Source organism: Aethalodelphis obliquidens, unplaced genomic scaffold, assembly GCF_003676395.1.
Source record: "Aethalodelphis obliquidens isolate GAN/ISIS:26980383/991018 unplaced genomic scaffold, ASM367639v1 scaffold1, whole genome shotgun sequence".
NCBI lineage: Eukaryota > Metazoa > Chordata > Mammalia > Artiodactyla > Delphinidae > Aethalodelphis > Aethalodelphis obliquidens.
This window is the reverse complement of record NW_020837945.1, coordinates 702109-721976: the sequence shown is the minus strand read 5'-3', so window position 1 is coordinate 721976 and position 19868 is coordinate 702109. Positions and strand designations below refer to the sequence as shown.

The 19868-nt window shown below is 58.9% G+C and overlaps 1 protein-coding gene across 9 annotated transcripts in view; it reads left to right on the top strand.

The window, feature by feature from the left end:
• The window catches only part of PCBP3 (poly(rC) binding protein 3), a 212975-nt gene that overhangs the window by 181275 nt on the left and 11832 nt on the right, over nt 1-19868 (top strand). For 5 of the 9 annotated variants that reach the window (XM_027129593.1, XM_027129430.1, XM_027129511.1 and 2 more), the window contains 8 exons: nt 4066-4220; nt 6381-6404; nt 7547-7579; nt 7940-8056; nt 8886-9017; nt 9813-9941; nt 12983-13057; nt 15967-16008. In XM_027129593.1, the coding sequence (XP_026985394.1) occupies nt 4066-4220; nt 6381-6404; nt 7547-7579; nt 7940-8056; nt 8886-9017; nt 9813-9941; nt 12983-13057; nt 15967-16008 (707 nt within the window). The remainder of the gene's footprint in view (nt 1-4065; nt 4221-6380; nt 6405-7546; nt 7580-7939; nt 8057-8885; nt 9018-9812; nt 9942-12982; nt 13058-15966; nt 16009-19868) is intronic. The other 4 variants (XM_027129721.1, XM_027129637.1, XM_027129890.1 and 1 more) reach the window with 2 other exon arrangements.

Here is a 19868-nt window from a genome sequence, read left to right as displayed (position 1 = left end):
TGCACTGGCAGCGGGTGGTCAGATTTGGATGATTTCCTTATAGATGGGACTGAACCGAGGAGGGCACCCTGGCCACGTGCAGGATCCCGCCCGTGAAATCGGGAAGAGCCGTGCGGCTCAGAGACGGGCCGGGCCTTCAGGTTGGTCTGAGGCAGCGCCTAGATCTCCTCCACCCTTGGCTGGTGGGTGTTGGCTGTGCTGCCCCCGGAAGTGACCAGGTGCCGCCGGCACTCACTCTGTGACCCACACGGGAAGCGCTCTCGTCACTGTCACGCGGTGTCAGGGCTGCATTCCACTGCCTGGCCCTCGACCCAGAAACGATGACAGTTATACAACCAGGGGACACGGACACTGATGTCATCGTTATGACTGTACAGCCTGTGTTCAGGAAGCAAGAGGAAGGTCGAGTGTGTTCAGAGGAGACGTGATGACACAGAAAAGGACCCGTGCCAGGCTTCTGAGGGTGACACTGCAGGATCCGAGATGCCAAGTGCACTGGATGGTCAACAGCAGAGCGGCCCATCCAGTGAGTCAGAGGAGAAATGGCACGTCACAGAGTGAGACTCGGGGGCGGAGGGCAGAGCCTGACATGCCTGCAGATGGAGGCCCTCCCTGCGCGGGGAGCAGAATATATGCTCGAGCAAACAATGGCTGCAATTTTCCGAATTTGATGAAAATTCTAAGACTGCAGATCCAAGAAGTTCAGTGAAGCCCCAAGAACAAAAACACAAGGCACAGCATAATAACATAATTGCTCAGAGCCAGTGATTAAGAGAAACACCTTTAAATATGCTAGAGAAAAGGAGGTTACGTTCAGAGGACAAAGGGGAGACTGCCGTAGACCCCTCCGGACACAGTGCAGTGAGGAGGGAAGGGCAGCACGGCCCACCTGGAATCCTGCACCAGGTGAGACAGGCTTCAAAAGAAGGTGACTGTCCAGACACACCCAAAGCTGAGAGAACTCATCACCAGCAGACCTGCCCCACACAAATATTGAGGGAAATTCTCACAGTAGAAGAAAAATGATAGCAGAGCTACATGGTTGAGCATGAAAGACACTTTTGTTATCATCCAAATCCCTTTATTGGGATCAATCCCTAATTGATCCCTTTATTGGGATCAATCCCTAATTGACTGTTTAAATTTCAAAAATAAAGTACTGTAGGATCTATAACATAGGCGGAACTAAAATGTGTGGCAGTAACAGGGCAAAGGCCGAGAGGAGAAAGGAGAACACGCTGCTGTCGGGTTGTCCTGCACCCGTCAGGCGGCGACGCCACAGCTCACGGGCTGAGTCAGGTTAGAGGTCTGTGCCTAAGCCCTGAAGCCACTGCCTGGGTGACAACACCCAGAGTGGAGACTAGTAAGTGAACGAAGGAGACAAGGTGGAATCACTAAGTGTATGCAGTTAATCCAAAACGTGGCAGAAGAAACATAGACACGGGGCAACGAAGAACAGATGGTGAAAGCAGAAAACAAATAGTGGAATGATAGACCTAAACTCAACCATATCAACAATCACTGTGAATAGTCCTAACACCCCCAATTAAAAGGCAGATTGTCGAGAAAGATTAAAAAGTTTCTTGGAGGCAACTATATGTTGCCTACAAGAAACTCACTTTGAATATAAAGACACAAATAAATTAAAAATAAGAGGTGGAAGAAGAGACACCATGCTAACACTAATCAGTAGTAAGGTCGGGTGTCTGTATTAATGTCAAAGTAGATTTCAGAGCCAAGAATATTACCAGAGATAAAGAAGGATCTTTCATAATGGTAAAGCGGTCAGTTCATCCACAGAACATAACAATGCTAGATGTTACGATGCTAACGATGGAGCTTAAAATACATGAAGCAAAAAAAGATAGAACTGCAGGAGAAACAGACAAATCCACAATCACAGTCAGAGACGTCAGCATCCCTACTCAATATTGGGATAAGCGGACAGAAAAGCAGGCCCAGCCGTCTAGCTCTCCTGACATCTGTAGAGCATCCCACCCAGTCACACAAGATAGACCACGTCTGGTCCATAAGCAATTCTCAATCAATTTAAAATATCTCAAGTATTACAAGATATGCTGTCTAACTTTAATGGAATTAAATTTGAAATCAACAGAAGAAAGCTATCTAGAAAATCTCCAAATATTTGAAAACTCGATAACACACGTCAAAATATCCCATGAATCAAAAAAGAAATCAAAAGAGAAATTAAGTCTTTTGAAATGAGTGGACAGAAAGCACAAATATAAAACTTTGTGGGATGCAATGAAAGCCACATGTAGAGAGAAATTTATAGAACTTAACACTGTATTAGGCCAAAAGTAAGATTTTACAACCATGCCACCAGCTTCTTCCTCAAGACACTAGAAAAGAGGAATAAATCGCGGACCCTGCCCCCGTGTCAGGACTTGGTAACAAATGGGGTGGGTCGGGGGACCGTGTCTGCTTCTCCTCTTCCTCTCATCAAGTGGAGTAAAGTACATTAAATCCCCAGCGTGAGGAGGACAGAAGGAGGGGTCCTCGCTGGCGAGAGGGATCCGCCAGTTTCTGGACACCAAGTGTGGGGAGGAGTGAGTCTCAGGAGGGCTTTTTCTGATGAACTGGCCGCCTGGCTGGGTGTGGACGGCTGTACCCACAGGAGTGCAGCTGCTGCCTCCTGCAGAGCTTCCCTGGCAGCCACAGAGGTGGGAAGCAGGCCCAGCACACTTGGGGTGGCCTCTGATGGGAGGTGTCCCGGGTCCTGGCGGGATGGCCAGAGGATGCCCCCACCTTCCCGGCGCCCCTCGCCTGCCATCTCAGGGTGGGTTCTTCAGGGTCGGGGGTACTGAGTCCGGCTGACCTGAACAGCCCCTGGGGATGCTTCTGTGGCCAGGGTCCACGGAGGCCTGGGATGCCCACTCGTGGCCACGTGAAGCAGGCCGGCGCTCACTGGCCCGTGTGACTGATGGTGGCTGACAGCCTGCAGCCTGGAGCGCCCCTGGCGCTCGCTGACCCACTTTCTCCACCGTGGGCTGGAAACATTTACATAACAGATGGCCCCAGACCCTGGAGGAGATGTTTCTAATTAAAAAGGAGGCGCGGCGTCCCCGCCTGGCCCCCCCGCCGTCCAGTTCATCGGTGCAGGTACCTGAGCCTTGGCACGCACCCTGAGCTCAGGAAGGGCTTTGCAGGGCTGCTGCAGGGTGTCTGCGTGGCAGGGAGCCATGTCTATTTGGTGCCACTCCGATCGTTTGAACTCGGGCCTGGACCCTGTGCGGACCTTGGGCGGGGGCCTCTCGTCTTTGTCCTCCGCACAGTCAGGCTGAGTCACCGGCACACGCGCCTCGCTCTCCAGCCGTCCTCAGGTCCGCTACTGTGACCATTCCTTGCCTGTAAATCTTAAAACGGAGCCTAAATGTTGCCTGGAGGGCGAAGTGCTGAACCGATACACTGCAGAAATGATACAATAAGCGGACCCGTGCTATGGGATGTAAAGCATCTTCTGAAAACTTTCTAAAGGGGGACTCTCAGCTGTTTGGCCGTTTAGTTAACAGAGGCTGAATCCACTTTAGAATGAGGATAACTAGGGAATCTCGACTAGACATAAAGGGAACACAGATCTGTAATCTCCTGGCTTTTTAAGGGTGAAGGGGAGGATTCTGGCACCAGCGTGGCGGAAAATGGGCAGACCCAAGGTGACAGCAGAGCAGACACTCCCCAGACACACAGGGGTCCCCAGGCTTGCTGGTCACCCCTTTTCCCCTCCAGCGGCTGAGGGAGCTGGTCCGGGGTCCCTCATCACAGAGGTGACACTGAGGCCCAGGACCATGCGTTAGTCAGCACTGATGCCAGGTCACTCGCTGGCGGGCTTTCCCCGAGGCCCACCCCCCTGCCATGTACCCCAGGCCCCCACAGGTGCCACACCTTGAGTGCCGGGACCAGCCCTTCCTCGCGCTGACTGGGGTGCCCAGGAAGCCTCTGCCTTTCCCCAGCAGCGATGCTGAAGGCGGCAGCCCACCGACCCACCCACCCGCCCAGGCCCGGTCGTACAGGCCCGGTCACCTGACGTGTGCCTTCCCTTGCCAGGTGACACCATCTGGGCCCCATCTGTCCTTCCTCACGGCACCCTCGGCACCTTGAGCCACCACCCCCAGCTACATTTTGGAAGAAAGATGGAGTCCAAGGTCTCAGAAGGTGGCCTGAACGTGACGCTGACCATCCGCCTGCTCATGCACGGAAAGGTACAGGGGCGGGACAGGGGAGGGGAGGGGAGGCACGCCCACCGCACGCCCACCGGAGAGGGGAGGTACGGGGGCGGGACAGGGGCGGGGAGGCACGCCCACCGCGGGGGTCTTGGTTTCATATGAGGCTTTTAAATTCTAAGCAACCTCCGACTCCAAATGACGTTTCTCCCAGAACCTTTCGCGACTGAGCTGCCGCCTGCTGCCCCATCCCCTGTGCCCTAGTGTGTTTTCTACATGCGAGGGCATTCTCCTCCAGGACACTAACACTGATGCACACGTGCCGGCCAGGGGGCTAGGGCCCCACTCAAGTGCACCGGTCATCCCAGGGCTGCCCTTCAGACAGGCGCTCCCCACGCTTCCTTTGCCTTTTGCTTTGAAAGCAAAGTTCCCACCCAGTTCTTTTGTAGAAAGAATGTCCCTCACTTTGGCTTTTTCTGACGTTTCCTCACCATTGGCAGGAGTGTCACAGAAGCTTTCCTATCAGGTAGTCCAGATTTCAGGGTGTCACTTGGTGGGGGGCACCTGCTGGGCATCTCCCCAACTCCTCTTCCACAGTCATCAGGGCGTCTTTGCTGGCGGGTACTTAGGTGCTGCGTGAACGTCCTGTGTGCCACCCTTGCTTCAATCATGGCTTCCTGGACGCAGGGTTTGCTGTTTTGTTCACATCACCCCCCACGCTGTCCCCACGCTGTCCCCGCACTGTCATTATTAGTTTTGATGCTCACATGGTCCCTGACTTGGCGTGGTTGCCCCACCAAGCTGGCGTGTGTCGCCCCGCCAAGCTGGCGTGTGTCCTCCTGGGGGGCCCCACCGTTCTGACTGCACATCCTCTCTGCATACCGCTGTTGCTCATCCTTACTTTCCTGCTGGTCCTGGAATCAGCCGTTTCTGTAGAGAACCCAGCTCTCTTGAGTGGAGGATGGTGGGATGGTGTTAGAGCCCAGAGGTGGGCACATGGGGTACTCACGGCTTTTGGGCTACTGTGGGCCCCAGACAGAGCTAGGGAATATGTGTTTGTGTGTGTGCGCGCACGCGTGCGCTTGTGTGCGTGGGTGTGCGTGGAATCATACACACCTATGTCTGCGCACATTTGCATATTTATCTCTAAACTGGGCTCCCTGAGTTCACACCCCCCATTCCAGTCCAATAGCACAGGGTTCATCCTGGCTCCTCTGTCTGGTGTTTGTACCATGAGAAACCCAGGGGACGGTAGAGGCTGGCATAGTACCTGGGGCACTGCTCTCCCTAGATTTCCAGAAGCTGGTGCTCACACCTAGAGCCTCCCCTTCCGTGATGGAGGGATGCTGACCACCTTTGCCGCTCCCAGGGTGGGTGGCATTTGGTCAAGGTTGTCCGGAGCTGGGTGTGTACCGTGGAGGACAGTCTGAGGTCAGATGCACGGCCCACCTCCAGCAGCTGCTGCCACAGCAAGTACCAAACCCTGCCCCTGGGAGGTGAGGCGCCCTGACTGCCGGAGGGGCCACCACCCCATGCCCAGCTGCCCTTTGCTGCCACAGCCCCTGCCGCACACGCGCCCTCCTGGCCTCGCAGAACTGAGGCGTTTCCCCAGGACACTGTGATCGCTGAGGGCTTCACTGTAATAAGGAAGATGAGTCTGATTGTGGAAGCTGCTCTCTGCAGCTGGAAGCAGGCTGGCCACGCCTCCCTGAGGTGCCGTGGCCGAGCCTTGTGGGTCTGTCCCAGGCAGGGAGGTGCTGCGACGGGCAGTCCTGGCCGGGAGCGCGTCTGAGCCATTGCGGGCCCCAGGCTTTAGAACCATGGCAGTGTGCTCAGGAGTCTTTCAACGTTCTACCTTTCTTAAAAACAGTCAAATAGCAATAGCAGCGCTACATTTTTATGCGTCACAGAATCACTGGGGGAGATTTTCTCTCTCATCCATTTCTCGCAGGGTTTCCTTGAGGCCTTAAGTGCGCAGCTGATACCTGTTGACATGTTTATCTGGAGCAGCTGGCCATTCCCTTTCTCTTTGTCTGTCTGTCGGTCAGAGGCAGGGCAGCCTGCCTGCCCGCTCCCTGCTGACCGTCCAGTCTCCCTTCCTCACTCATGACTCGGAAGCTGGACGGCCTCGGCGCCTGTCACAGGATTTATGCTCCTTCTGCTCTATGACATCATCTTTCTGTGATTCTTTTCCTACAGGAAGTTGGCAGCATCATCGGGAAGGTAATTATTTTTTTTATTTTTATTTTTTTGGCTGCCTCGGGTCTTCGTAGCTATGCGTGGGCTGTCTCTAGTTGCGGTGAGCGGTGGCTTCTCTTGTTGCAGGGCACGGGCTCTAGGCGCGCAGGCTTCAGTAGTTGTGGCACGTGGGCTCAGTAGTTGTGGCTCGCGGGCTCTAGAGCACAGGCTCAGTAGTTGTGGTGCACGGGCTTAGTTGCTCCGTGGCATGTGGGATCTTCCCAGACCAGGGCTCGAACCCGTGTCCCCTGCATTGGCAGGTGGATTCTTAACCACTGCACCACCAGGGAAGTCCCAGGAAGGTAACTGTTGTGTGAACTCTGCCTCTACCGGGGTATCTCAGAGGCACAGTGAGGTGTGGACCAGCCCTGTGCAGGGGGTGAGCCGCGCACGGTGCGTGCCAGGCGAGCAGTGGGGATCCCGCTGGAATCCTGCCCCGTCACCTTCAGGCTGCACCCCCATGAGGCTGGTCGCAGAGCTTCCCGTTCTCCAGCCCTGTGGGAGCTGGGGAGTCACCCCCCGGGACAGCCCCACTGTCCACCTGCCCTGGTGGCCAGTCATTCCTCCCGGGTTTGAGAGCTCAGGACCAATTCCCACGTGCATTCCTGGGAGCAGTCTCCCACCTCCGGCCTGAGTGGTGGTGAGTCCATTCTCAAAGAAACGTTCCCCTGGGGAAAGTGAGGGCTGGTTTGGAAGCTGGGTGTGTGTAGGAGAGAGGTGGGCCAGGACCCCGCACCCCCATTCCTTGTGACCGTCTCTGGCTTCGCTGGTCCCTCGTGGTCCCTGAATGGTGGGGGAGCCCCCAGAGCTCAGAGTCAGGCTTCTTTTCACAAGTTCTTCACGGGATCGCCCGAGGACCTGGTCCCCGCTTTGCCGGCGGTGAGGCTAGGGGACGGGTGCAAACCCGCCCCGTGGAGCAGGTGCCCAGGCCAAACGTGGAGCCGCATCGGGTCCCTGGGGCCAGGTCTGCCCAGCCCACAGCCTGTGCCCTGGGCGAGGTAGCGGGCCAACTGGGGGGTCATGCATGTTGGGCCTGAAGCCCACCTTTGAGGGCTGGGGCGCCCAGCCTCGCGTGCTTGTGGTGGAAGCCCGAGTGACCCCCTCCCTTGTCTGAACTTCTGTTCCAGAAAGGAGAGACCGTGAAGAAGATGCGTGAAGAGGTGAGCTGGCGCCCTGAGCCGCGTGCTGTTTCTGGGAGGGCAGGAGGGAGGAGGCCAGGGCCTCCTAGCAGCTCTGCGCCCAGCCCCACGCGGCCGGGACCCGCCGGGAGCCCCACATGGCAGGGATGTGAGCGAGGGATGGCCATTCGGAGCCCCGAAGCACACACCAGCAGTTCAGGTGCCCTCCCAGTCACGACCGGGTCACAGCCAGCACAGTAGGACAGGACCGGCCATCGGTGCTGAGGCTCGGGCGCCACCAGCCTGCACGAGTCCCCGGTGGTCAGTAGGCCCTAGGATCCAGCCTACTGCCGGCCCCAAGGCTTTAATCCAGTTTCTGGGGTCTGCGTATCTCCCTCCCAGAGCGGGGCAAGGATCAACATCTCGGAAGGAAACTGCCCAGAAAGAATCGTGACCATCACGGGCCCGACAGACGCCATCTTCAAGGCCTTTGCCATGATCGCCTACAAGTTTGAGGAGGTAAGGGGCGCCCCTGGGGAACCCTATCCCGGAAGAGGGGACCTCTCAGCCCCTCTGCCTCCCCGGGGACTGCCCCCTCCAGTCCACCTGGTGACCGACCAGGGTCCCTCCTCCCCCAAGGCCCCCCTCCCTCACTGAGCGGTCCCTCGGGGCTTGCCCCCAGACCACGAGTCCTCAGGGAAGGCCTGGCACCGGCAGTGAGGCGGCCACGTCCAGGCCTCAGCCCTGTCCACAGCAGCTGACCCCCAGTGTGTTTAGCTTGGCTCGGATGTGGACGGACACAGGGAGAGCCAGGCCCGGGACACCTACGCGCATTTGTGTGTCTGTGCGCCTTTGTGTGCGTCTGTCAGAGACCAACCTTAAGCTTTTTATGTGTTTCCGAGATTTCTGAAATTGCTGGAAGTTATCGGAGATGCATTTCGTGTCTTTACTGGAAGGGTGATCAAGCCGGGGAGTAGGTCCTTCTGTCAAATGGATCCCCCTCTGTCCAAGCCCCTCTCTGCCCGCCAGGCCTTAGGGACAGAGGGCGGACCCTGAGTCCAGGCACCCTGGGCGTCTGCGCCCCACCCTGCGGCAGCAGCGCGACTGCACAGACGTGCACGCCTGGGGGTCCCCTTGTGTTCTCCAGCCGCCCCCCACCTCGTCCCCTGAGGCTGGCCCGGCCTCGCAGCCCCTGTGAGCAGCCCAGCCCGGCCACCGTGTCCTCCTGCTGTTCACCCTCAGCTGTTTGCCATCGTGCTTCTGCCTCCCCCTCGTCCTCGTCTCCCCCACCCCTGACAGGGAGCCTGCTAGGCTCTTGCGGCCGACGCACGTGCCTCTCCCTCCCCAGGACATCATTAACTGCATGACCAACAGCCCGGCCACCAGCAAGCCCCCGGTGACGCTGAGGTTGGTGGTCCCCGCCAGCCAGTGCGGGTCCCTGATCGGCAAAGGCGGCTCCAAGATCAAGGAGATCAGGGAGGTAACGAGCCCTCCCCACCCGGGAGCCGAGCGTGGGCGGTCAGGATGTCCCTAGGGCAGAGCACTAGCCGGGTCCCTGCAGACCCTGCAGCACAGAGCTTGCGGCAGGGGAGGGACGAGCCACGAGGCAGAGCGGCCGTGGGAGCCCCCGCTGTGGGCGTCACGCAGAGGAGCCCAGGCCTGACTCCCGGGACGTGGCCGAGGCACCCCTCCACACAGTCCTGGGCTCCAGGGCACGGGCTCTGCTCCCCAGGAGGCCCCTGCTCCCACTGCCAGGCCCCGTTTCCTGAGAGTCGCTGAGCCGTCCCAGCTGGGGTGGGGCTTGCCTGAGGGGCCCACCTTACCTTCACAAGTTCCTCTCCCAAGGAAAGCCCGAGGCCTTCCCTTCCCCAAAGGATGGCAGCCCCCGGGCTTGACTCCTTCCAGGAAAGACGGCCACTCGCTTTAGGCCCTGTGACTGGGATCCGTCTCCCTCTGTGACCTCAGACTCCACAGAGAGAGAGAATTCCACACATTTGAAAACAACCCTGCCTCCTGAGATGCCGCTCCGCACCCAGTGTCGCCCGCCCTGCCCCAGGTCCGCGGCGCCCTGGCAGCGGCGGGCTGAGCTGGATGGGGCTGCCCCGGGGGCTCCAGACGGAGCGTGCAGAGGGCATGGGGGGGTGACCTGGGGCAGTGTCGGGGGGTGTCCCAAGGCGTGCTGTGCCCTGGACGCCCCCGGGGGCACCCAGGAAGTGCCGCTGCAGTGCACACTGCCCCGCTCGGTGGGGTCCCTTCCGACGCCTGGTCTCTCCAGTCCACAGGTGCCCAGGTCCAGGTGGCCGGGGACATGCTGCCCAACTCCACGGAGCGGGCAGTGACCATCTCGGGGACCCCCGACGCCATCATCCAGTGTGTCAAGCAGATCTGTGTGGTCATGCTGGAGGTACAGTCTGTCCACAAGTCCAGGGCTCCTCGCCAGCCTGCCCCTCACTCCGTGCCGGCCGGGGCTTCTGAGCGCCGGAGGCCTCGGGGCCCTGAGGCTTCATGTGGTCAGGGCCGCGTGAGGGCGGGCCTCAGGGATGGCCTGAGTGAGAGCTGTGCTGGGGTGCAGGCTCCTGCCACCTCGGGTGGGTCGGTCGTCTTCACTGGGGACCTAGGGGGCGAACGGAGAACGTGGGGAGCGTGAGCCCCTCCCCGCATTTCTGGAGTTGGATAAAGGGTTAGCAGTCCGTGGTGTGAGGGTCGTTCAGCAAAGGGTCAGTCCTTAAAAGTGGTGCAGGTGTGCCCTGGGGCCAGGTCTGGGCTGGAGATGCAGATGGAGTGAAGAGGCCCACGCCGTGGACAGGACCCCACTGCGTGGGCCCAGCCTGCGGGCATCAGAGACGCCGCCGAGGTACAATGGGCAGGACTTAGGAAAAGCACACGAAAACGCCCCAACTTTGAAGACAGAAAGAAGTAAACATAAGGATTAACCAAAGGAGAAGCAAGGAAGGCACAGCTGAGCAGGAAAAGCCTCTCTTGAAAATCTGAGGGAAGAAAAACCCAAGATTGAAGTTTCAATCAATACCCAAACTGCTGCAAGATTAATTGAAGCTATCAATAATACTTGCTGGTCTTTCTTAAGCTAAAATGAAGTCATCCTGCCTCAAACGAAAGGTTTCAATACCTGTGCTGGTGGCCCGGCCCCCTGGGCCCTCCCCCCCTCCCCCCCCCCCCCCCCCCCCCCCCCCTCCCCGTGCCCGGAGCCCTTGCCGGAGGGTCTGCCTGAGGTGACAGCAGTCTCCTGCAGGAATTAGCCTCGGGGCGGGGGCAGCGGTGGGCTCTCCCTCTTTTGTACTTGACTTGGTGTTAAAGCACCATGTCCAACTCCTTAGAAAAAAATTTGTAGCGCTTTTATTTTCCTGAAGTATGATGCTGGAAAATCAAAAATATTTTTCTAGATATTTTGTTCTGAAGCTCTCCCCACACGCTGGTCACGGTGAGGATCTGTGTTCTCTTCAGTCCCGGCGCTGGGACCGCGAGGGGCCGTGAGGGTGGGTAGCAAGCAGGGCCCGGCACCCCTAGTGTGGCAGATGCCCAAGCGGCCTGGTGGGCGGCGGTGCCCGGGCGAGGCGGGGTGACATGAACCGCTCCAGGAGGGACGCCGCCTCTGGTGTCCCCGACGAGGTCAGAACAGGACGTGTGGGCTCCTCAGGACCCCTCCCACGTGGCCTGGCTTGTGCCACGTTTGTGGTCAGACGTGACCCCACAGGAGAGCTTGACCCCGTTGGCTGTGGGGCGCTGGTGCCCCCAGGGCTGTGAAACGGTGAACGCTGAAGCACACGGGCAGGCGTGATCGGTCCTCGAGGGACGGGGACGAAGCCTCCTGCCGTTGGTGTCACGAAGCCCCCGGAGGCCGGAGCAGCCACTTATGGGGGAGGAAGCGTCACCGCAGCTAGGAGCCCCTGGTCCGATGTTAAATGAAGAGTGACTGGAGTTTCGGCCTCTGGGGTGGGGGGCTCCGCCCATGAAATCACTACCGAAGGAGGGAGGGGCTGCTCGAGGAGTGGCGGATCGGTGGAGAACGTGAGGGTCGGGCCCGCAGCCCTGGGTGGGGGGGCATGTGCTCAGAAGGCCTCCCTCCACCAGAGGTCAGCTCGAAGGGAACCGGGCGTCATGGCCATCAGGGCCAGCGGAGGGCGGGCGCTGCCGTCGGCGGGGTCGGAGTGCACCATGGAGCAAGGTGACAGTTGAGGCTGAGAAGTGGGGAGCCCACCCCCCAGCTCAGGGATGGAGTGGGGTCAGCAGCAGAGTCCTCCTTTCGCAGCGGACCGAGTCCTCCTTTCGCAGCGGAAACGGTCACTCAGGGTAGTCACGCTTCCTGCCCAGTGACCCCTAATCGCCCTGAGACCACAGAGAACCCCGCTGCAGAGGCGCCTGGACACGACCTCAGACGAGCCGGAGACGGGAGGACAGGATCCCAGCCTCACCCACACGCGGTCAGCACACGGGCCCTCGAAGCAGCCCCTCTTGCTCTCCACAAGGTCACACAGCAGGCCAAGGTCACACTGTGTTCAAGGTCACCCAGCACACATCCAAGGTCACACAGTGTGTTCAAGGGCACGCAGCATGGACAAGGTCGCATGATATGGCCTGGGCTGAGAGTTGAAGCTGCCAACCCCTCTGCTGTCCCCACCTCCCTGTGTGTGTCTTGGGTTGGGTCACTCTGAGGTCACACTGCCTGGTGGCTGGGCCTGGGTGGGCAATGGCCGCAGGAAGTCCCAGCAAAGACAGGCCACCCTGGTCCCTAAGTTCTGTCTCTGGCTGGTGGTGCTGCTGACTCAGGACTCCCGACAACAGCCCAGGCCCAGCCCTGTGGACTTTGCTCCCAGGGAAGACGGTCACCCAGGCAAGGGGACAGGGGAGGGCCTGATGGCTTCTGACCAAGGGGTCTGGTTGACATCATCAGAATCTGGCCGACTTCTGGTGCTTGAGAATATCGTTCACCCCAAGATATGAATCCTATACTTTTGGACGCAGAATAATGAAAGGAAATTGTAGCGAATTGCATCACAGCTGTGGACTATTTCATTTGGACTCTAAGGTGCATTAAATGATGGCTCTTTTCTTAAACAGTGAAGTTGGATGTTTCTCACTTTCCTGTGATTATGCCGACTGAACGTCAGCCCAGGCCACGCAAAGCCCCGGCACTGGCACCGAATCCCCGGGGGCTCTTTCCCGAGGACTGAAGGAGGGGGCCGCCCCTCTCAGAACGCGGCGCCTGTGCTGGCGCCTGGGGAGGGTCGCGGGCGCGGGCGGGGGCGCGTCCACCCGCCTCACCCGCCACCCGCCGCCTCCTGCTGCGGCTGTGTGTAGGGCGGTGGTCCCTGGCGGACCTGGGGGCTGGGGAGGGCGGGGGCGCGGGGGGGTCGGAAGGAGGCCTCACGACTGCCCGCTGCGAAGCTGCTCTGACGCTCTCTCTCCCTCTCCTGTCCCTTTTCCTAGTCCCCACCGAAAGGTGCCACCATTCCCTACCGCCCAAAGCCCGCCTCCACCCCTGTCATTTTTGCAGGTGGTCAGGTAAGAGCCGAGCCGCTCTCGGCCTCCACTGCCAACCTCAGCCTCTTACTGCAGCCCCCGCCGCTGCCCGTTAGTGCACTCAGGTTTTCTCCCTCCTCACGTGCACGTGTCCCCCGCGCACGCTGGACGCAGAGCTCTCCCGGCACGCAGCCGGCCCTGGGGTGGATGCGGGCCACCGCGAGAGAGACCCACCGGGCAGCGTCCACGGACAGAAAGGGCCGAGGCGGACGCCCTGTGGCGTCCGGGCCCAGGAGGACCCTGGTCCGGGCTCAGGCCTGCTCAGCCGGGCAGCACCGCCCGAGTCTAGCTTCCTGGTGTTTTTAGGAAGCTCGGAGGCAGCAAGGGCTGCGAGCGTTACCAGGGGTTTTATGACTCCTGGTTGAGGCAACTACGACTGTGAGAACTGGCCCCATCTCCCCTGAAATACACGTTCCCAACTTTCCACACACGAGCTCCCCCCCAGGAGCACGTGAGGGAGAGACAAGGATGAAGGGGAGGCCAGCTGGGCATCCCGTTACAGGGACGACCCTCTCTCTCCACCCTGCCCCACGCTGGCCGCAGGCCCAGCAGGCCGGCCGTGGCCACTTCACACACCTGCTGTTTTGGTGGGAGCCCCTGAGCTTTCTCTCCTGCCAGGGAGGGCCTGGAAACCAGGGGTCATGGAGATTTCTGTCTGAGGCCAGTGATTGGCTTAGCGGGACCTGGAGGGGCCGACAGGGGGGCCGTGCCCTGTCTTCTGCCCTTGGGCACCGGGCTCAGAGGCGTCCGCCAGGAGCTCGCTTTGTCCCTTCACAGCAGGGTCACGGCAGCCACGGTTGAGGGACTTTGCAAAGGCCAGGCCAGTGTGCCAGGAGAAGCTCTGCGTCCAGGTGGCAGTGCTGTGTGCCTTGTTCAAGGGAGAGTTAAGACAGAGACTTCCCAGATGACCCAGGACGGGAGGGCCGAGAAGGAAAAGAGGCAAATGCAAACTCTCCACGTTTTTCTCTGCTCTGTAAAAGAACCTTGTCCGGTTTCTCTCCCACTGAGCCCCGTGAGGTGAGGGCAGGGTCTGAGCTCCTGCGGCAGCGTTTGTGGCGAATCCCCGGGGGGAGGGGGCATGGGCCCCGTGGTTCAGGCCAGCCGCAGACGGCCCGCCGCGTTCAGAGCTCCTTTCCTGCCGTGCATCCGTGATCAGCGGCAGGTGAGTTACCTGCGTGGCCTCAGCCCCAGCAAGCAAGCCCGCGATGATTCCACACGGAGAAGCGCTGGCTTTATTCAGAGGGGAGGCATGTTAACATGAGGCAGAGCCTGGCAGCCTCCCGGGCCCATCCCAGCCCCGCCCCGGCCAGCAAAGCAGGGCATCGCCCATCCCCCAGTCAGGACAGCGAGGGCCCCGCCGCCGTGGGCTTCACAGGGGCTCAGCACCTTAACCCAGCGCCTGCGCCCCAGGGACAGGTAGTGTGGCCAGCGACTGACTAGTGTTGGTCGTCGGTGGGGGACAGAGTCACAGGAGGGTCACCGCAGCGCTGCAGGTAGCGGGCAGAGGGGTCACTGTACCAGGCCCCGGGCCCTCCCTGCCCGCGTGCAGGATGCGCTGCGCACCCAGGCTTCAGAGCCTCCCGCCTCCCCCGTCCCTGGGAAGATGCCCGCACGCCCCTGCTGCCGAGAGGCACTTCTTGCCATCCCAGCAGTTTCGGTCCATAAAGATTTCATCCAGACGGAACCTGTGACCTGTCGTCTGTCTGTACCTCTGCCCTGAGACGATGGTAGGCGGTCCGTGCACTTCCAGTAGAACTAGAAACCATAACACCCGAGTGATGAAAAGATAAGTCAGAAACTGAAAGTGTCTGGGATAAAGAACGGCCAGTCGGGGAGCACATGGCGGCACTGTCCCAGGGCCTGTCATGCTCGGGGACACGTTGGCGCAGTGCCTGGTGGCGTCCCACGGCCCCGAGCACGCACAGCCTCCCCGATGCGTGCTGTTTCTGGTCAGGTTCCTTTCCTTCCCCACGAGGTGCCCGGGCCTCCCCCAGACGGGGGCTCTGCACCTGCCCCACCTGCAGGCCTAGCGTGGCTGGTGCCGCACGTTCCACGTCACGGAGTCCCAGTGGCAAGTCTTTGTCTTTACTCTCCCTCGACTCTGTGTGGTTTGTTTGTTTTTTGGCTGTGAGTTTCTGGAAGCATCTTGGCTGAGGGACTGTTGAGGCAGGCGGGGCGGGCGGTGGGAGAGGCTTCGGGGCCCACACACACGCTGCGGCTACTCCGAGTCACTGTCTTGAAGGCAAGTGACACGGTGAAGGCAAAACAAGCCCCCTCTGGGAGCTGCGCCAAGAGCGTGCTGCCCCCGGGTCACAACGGCCGCCCGTCCTCCGAGGCTGGAGGGCGATCGGCCAACCTGTGGCTCATTTGGGTGCGTTTCTTACTTAATCTGGCCTTCCCAAAATTGGTTTTGAGTCAACTTTTAAAGTTTTCTCTTTTGTTGTTTGGGTTTCTTGGAGTAAATATGTCCTGAAAGTGTTTACTCTGATAGCCGCTTAAATTCTCAAAGGGTTAATAATCAGTGACTCATAGCGAGGGTCACCAGCTCGTTCTTAGATACTGCCAGCTGAGGGGCAAGGGAGTGAGAGTCGGAAGCCGGCTGCCTGGCCCTTCCCCTCCCCCCCCCTCGCCCCGCCATGTGTCTGGTTGTAGCTCCAGCCACCGAGGGACCAGGGGGGAGGCTCGATGCCAGGACCCTGCCCCCAGTCTCTGCACCCCGGGCCCTGGGAGTGTCGCCTCTCCTACGTGAAGGGGGAAGGCCTTAACCAGAGGGCCCGGGGCCTGCTTGCAGGAAAGCCCTTCCCGAGGAGGGCCCTCGTCCCGCAGGGGAGGCCGCGGTGGGGGACACATGGCTGCCGCTTCTCGAGCTGACGGTGTCTCTCTCTCTCCAGGCCTACACGATCCAGGGACAGTACGCCATCCCCCACCCAGATGTGAGTTTTTACTCTGTCCCTTCACCTCTCTTCTCGTCTCCACTTCCCTCCTACCTGCATGCCGCTGTCCATCGCTACTAATATTAATATTACACCATAATATTAATACTGTTCTCAGTGTTCCTGACCTGTGTCCTATCCATATGGCCCTGAGTAACCTTTAGTCTCTTAGCACTGATTCTGCTCCTGTGGAGGACTTGGCCTGACGTCCAATTGTCTTGATTGTGGCTGCAGTCCCGGCTATTCCTGCGCACGTGGGGCCTCGGGCGGGGGCCACGGGCCTGCTCTGTCCCCGGCGCCTGCCCTGGCGGGCGGGGACAGCTTGGGCCCCATGGGCACCTGAGCAGGCAGGTGATGTGTCATGAGCAGGGCTGCCAGGATACCTTGGATGGGCTTTGAACAACTGCTGAAGCTACATGCTCCCTTTCAGGCCCCAGTCGGAGCAGGGTCCGTGCATGCACGAGATCCCGGCTGTTGGGAGCCCGTGCGGCAGACGAGGCTCTGTTCTAGCGTTAGGACGCGCTCCACGCCCAGGGCCGCTCCGGACTGGGTTCCAGTCTGAGCGCAGTGTTGCTGCTGGAGGACTGGACGCCCCGAGCACACTGCAGGGGAGCCGCAGGCCACAGGGCTGTAGATAGGCTGGGCCGCGAGGCCTGCGCTGCTGGCCCGGGCAGCGGGGTGCAGGGAAGAGACGGAAGAGGTGGGTGGGTTTGTGTGCCACAGCCGCAGGCACGGCAAGCTGAGGTCCGACCCAAGAAGTGTCCTCTGTCCTGGGAAGGCGGGTCCACGTGCGCTGCTCTCGGAGAGCCAGTGGGGGGCGGGCTCTGTCCAGGCAGAGGGACTGCAGGTGACAGCGATGCCCGCCCATCTTGTGCAGCCGCTCACACTTTTGAACTGGCAGGTGAAGAGCCGGCCGCCTTAAGACGTAAAGTCAGGGCAGGGAGAGTTATGAGAATTCACCGACACTGCGTACATGTGAGATTCAATTCACTATCATTGCAGGACATTTCTATTGAATAGAAAAGAAAAACCAACGGCTTTTCCTTTTTAAAAAAATCCTCATTACGCAACACACATGAATCAAAAGTCAGAGGAAGCTGGTGGAGACGGGGCTGGGGGCCGTCCTGAGCCACATGGGGGACGCCTGCCCTCCCCATCCCGCATGACAGTTGGCTGTGACCCAGGGCACGGCAGGTGCTGGAACCCGGGGAGGGAGCCCGTCACCCATGTGGAGTGAGCAAAGCATAGCACTGGTGGGGTCGGGACGGGCACCGTGGCGTGTGGGTTCCGTGGACCCCAGTAGAGCGCCCGCGTGGCGTGACGGAGATCGGAGGAGAAGCCGGTTTCCAGGGCGGCACGGCCTTCGCTCCCCGTGGCTGGTGGCCTTGTGCCTTTGGAAAAGCATCTGTGCAAAAGCAGACTCGGGACTCGGCACACTTGGTGGGCTGGGCCACGAGGGGCGGTTCACCCAGAGCAGTGAGGTGAGGCTCCGGCCCGCAGCCCATGGCAGACCTGCTTCCCTGCTGCCCGAGGCCTCTGCGCTGCAGGCCTGAATTCCTGGTCTGGATTCCCTAGGCCAGGGCACACGCACCGAGCGAGGCCGGGGGACTTTGACTGGTTTGGTTGGTTGGTTTTCAAATCAATTGGTTGTTTTGCTCTTTCCGTGTGATTGTCTCAGTATCTCTGAAAAATGGGTAGTTTCAATTTTTTTTCGGATTTTAAACTAATTTATAGCTAGCTATTACATGGTTGCCTCATTGAGTTTGACAGAGATTTGAAACACTTGGTTTTTTATGGTGAAAGGGCTTTTGTGAAGGACCCTGCATTCCCCAGGCCGCACGTGTGACGGAGCAACTGTTAGGACAGAAGAGCAGGACTTTGATAAATGCTTTCCTTGCAGGAATGCAAAGTTGAAGGCTTGGACCATCACTAAGAATCGTTCAAAACAAAATAAAGTGGTGACGAGTGACCACGGCCAGGAAGGCACTTTTATCTGAGCTTAATATTCAGTAGGAATTTTTTAAAAGCTTCATTTCTTAGAATGCAAATATAATAATTACAGGAAGTACTAATTTATTTTATAAGGTAACTGAATACACCATTTGAATATTTCAACCCCAGTGGCTGACACACACCCCACTGTCATCTCAGCCGCTAATTCCTTCCTAAGTCAGGCACAGACTTTGAGAAAATACATTTCTTAGAGCTGAGCATTTCTTCATCTAGAGCTAAAATGTGCGCAGTTTTTCCTGCTTTCTGGTTTAACCCACGTAGGAATCAGGGCCCCACCCTCACCAGTCTCCCTCCAGGTTCTCGCCTGCCTCGGCCCTTGTTTTACCGGAATCCTTCTGGAAGCTCATAGCTCTTGGGCATTCGGAGAAGCCAAGGACTGTTGCATGACTGGGCCTGTCGCAGCTGCAGGCCTTGGTCACGGCTTGTGGCCAGAATGCTCCAGGACGGCCGCCCACGGGTCCTGCCCGAGGGGTCGGGTGTAGTTTCAGACACGAGGAAGGACCATGGTGGCCACAACTCAGGACGCAGGAGCAGATGCGAAGCCTGGACAGACACAGCATGGCCACCACCGCTCTCTCCCACCTCCGCTCTTTCTGTCCCTGTACTGATTACACCAGGAAGAAATTGGTTTCTTCTGGGAGAAATCAGTCAACGTCAGGCACGCCCTCACGTGTGAATCTTATTTCTACTCTTTAAAGTTTCCAAGTCACTCCCTTACTTAGCATCCCCTCATGAAAGGAGTGCTGGAAGCGAGCAGAATCGAGACCAGAAGCCAGCTGGGCCGGCGGCCTCCCTTGGAGCCTGGACTTGGGCTTTCGAGGGGCCCTCGCCAGAGCTGGGGGCTAGGAGCAGCGGAGCTGTCGGTCCCCGCGACGCTGGGTCCCAGCAGAGGGTGTTGAGTATCTGGGGGTAGATGGGCGCCGTGTTAGCCGGGAAGCTCGTCACTTAGAGAGTTAGCAGTGGGGAAACTGGGAACGAGTGAGTCACAGTAAGTAGAAGAAACCAGTGGGAGCGCACAGCTAGATCCCGTGCAGACGGTGGTCCCTGGGGCTCTGCTCACAGTGGACACAGCCGGGGATGGAGTGCCTTCCCCGCCCACCTCCTTGGTGTCCCCCTCCGGGAGCCCACAGGGAGGCGCCATTGAGGCTGCTCCTAGCATCTTCTGGTGAGAGCCCTGCACGGCCACCCCGCCACGCCTGCACCCCTGGCTCTTTGTTCTTCCAAGATCCGACAATCTTCAATCCTCTCCTTTCGCAGCTCAGAGTGGCAGGGAGGCGCCCCGGCCTCACCTCCCGCAGAGCAGGAAACAGGGGCAGGTTAACTCTTGCCCCCGCCCCCTCCCCGGGGTTGCACACCCTCTCCTCGGAGCTGAGCTCTTCAGTGGCACGGCCCTCAGCCCGCCCCTCCCAGAATCAGAATCTGCATTTTCACAAGACCCTGGGTAACTTGTTTGCACGGAAAGTCTGAGAAACACCGATAAGGAGGACTGAGAAGGGAGAACACAGATCCAGTTGAAGTCCCAGGGTTAGTGGATAGGATGGAGGGAGGGAAGCTTCTAAGAGATGAGCACAGAGAATTTCTCAGAATCAATAAACAAAAAAACCTCACATTCAGGAATCCCAAGAAATCCCCAACTCGATCAAACAAAATCCATTTTAGACGCCGTCCAAGTAAAGCCGCGTGACACCAAAGACCAGAAGTGAATCTTCCGAGAGGAGAGAGAGAAGGCGTATTATAAAGGAGCAATTGTGGTGGCAAAAGAAAAGAAAACAACTGTCAACCTAAAATGCAACCTCCAGAGGATCTCCCAAGTTACAGACGTTTTCAGACAAACAACTGTGACCTTC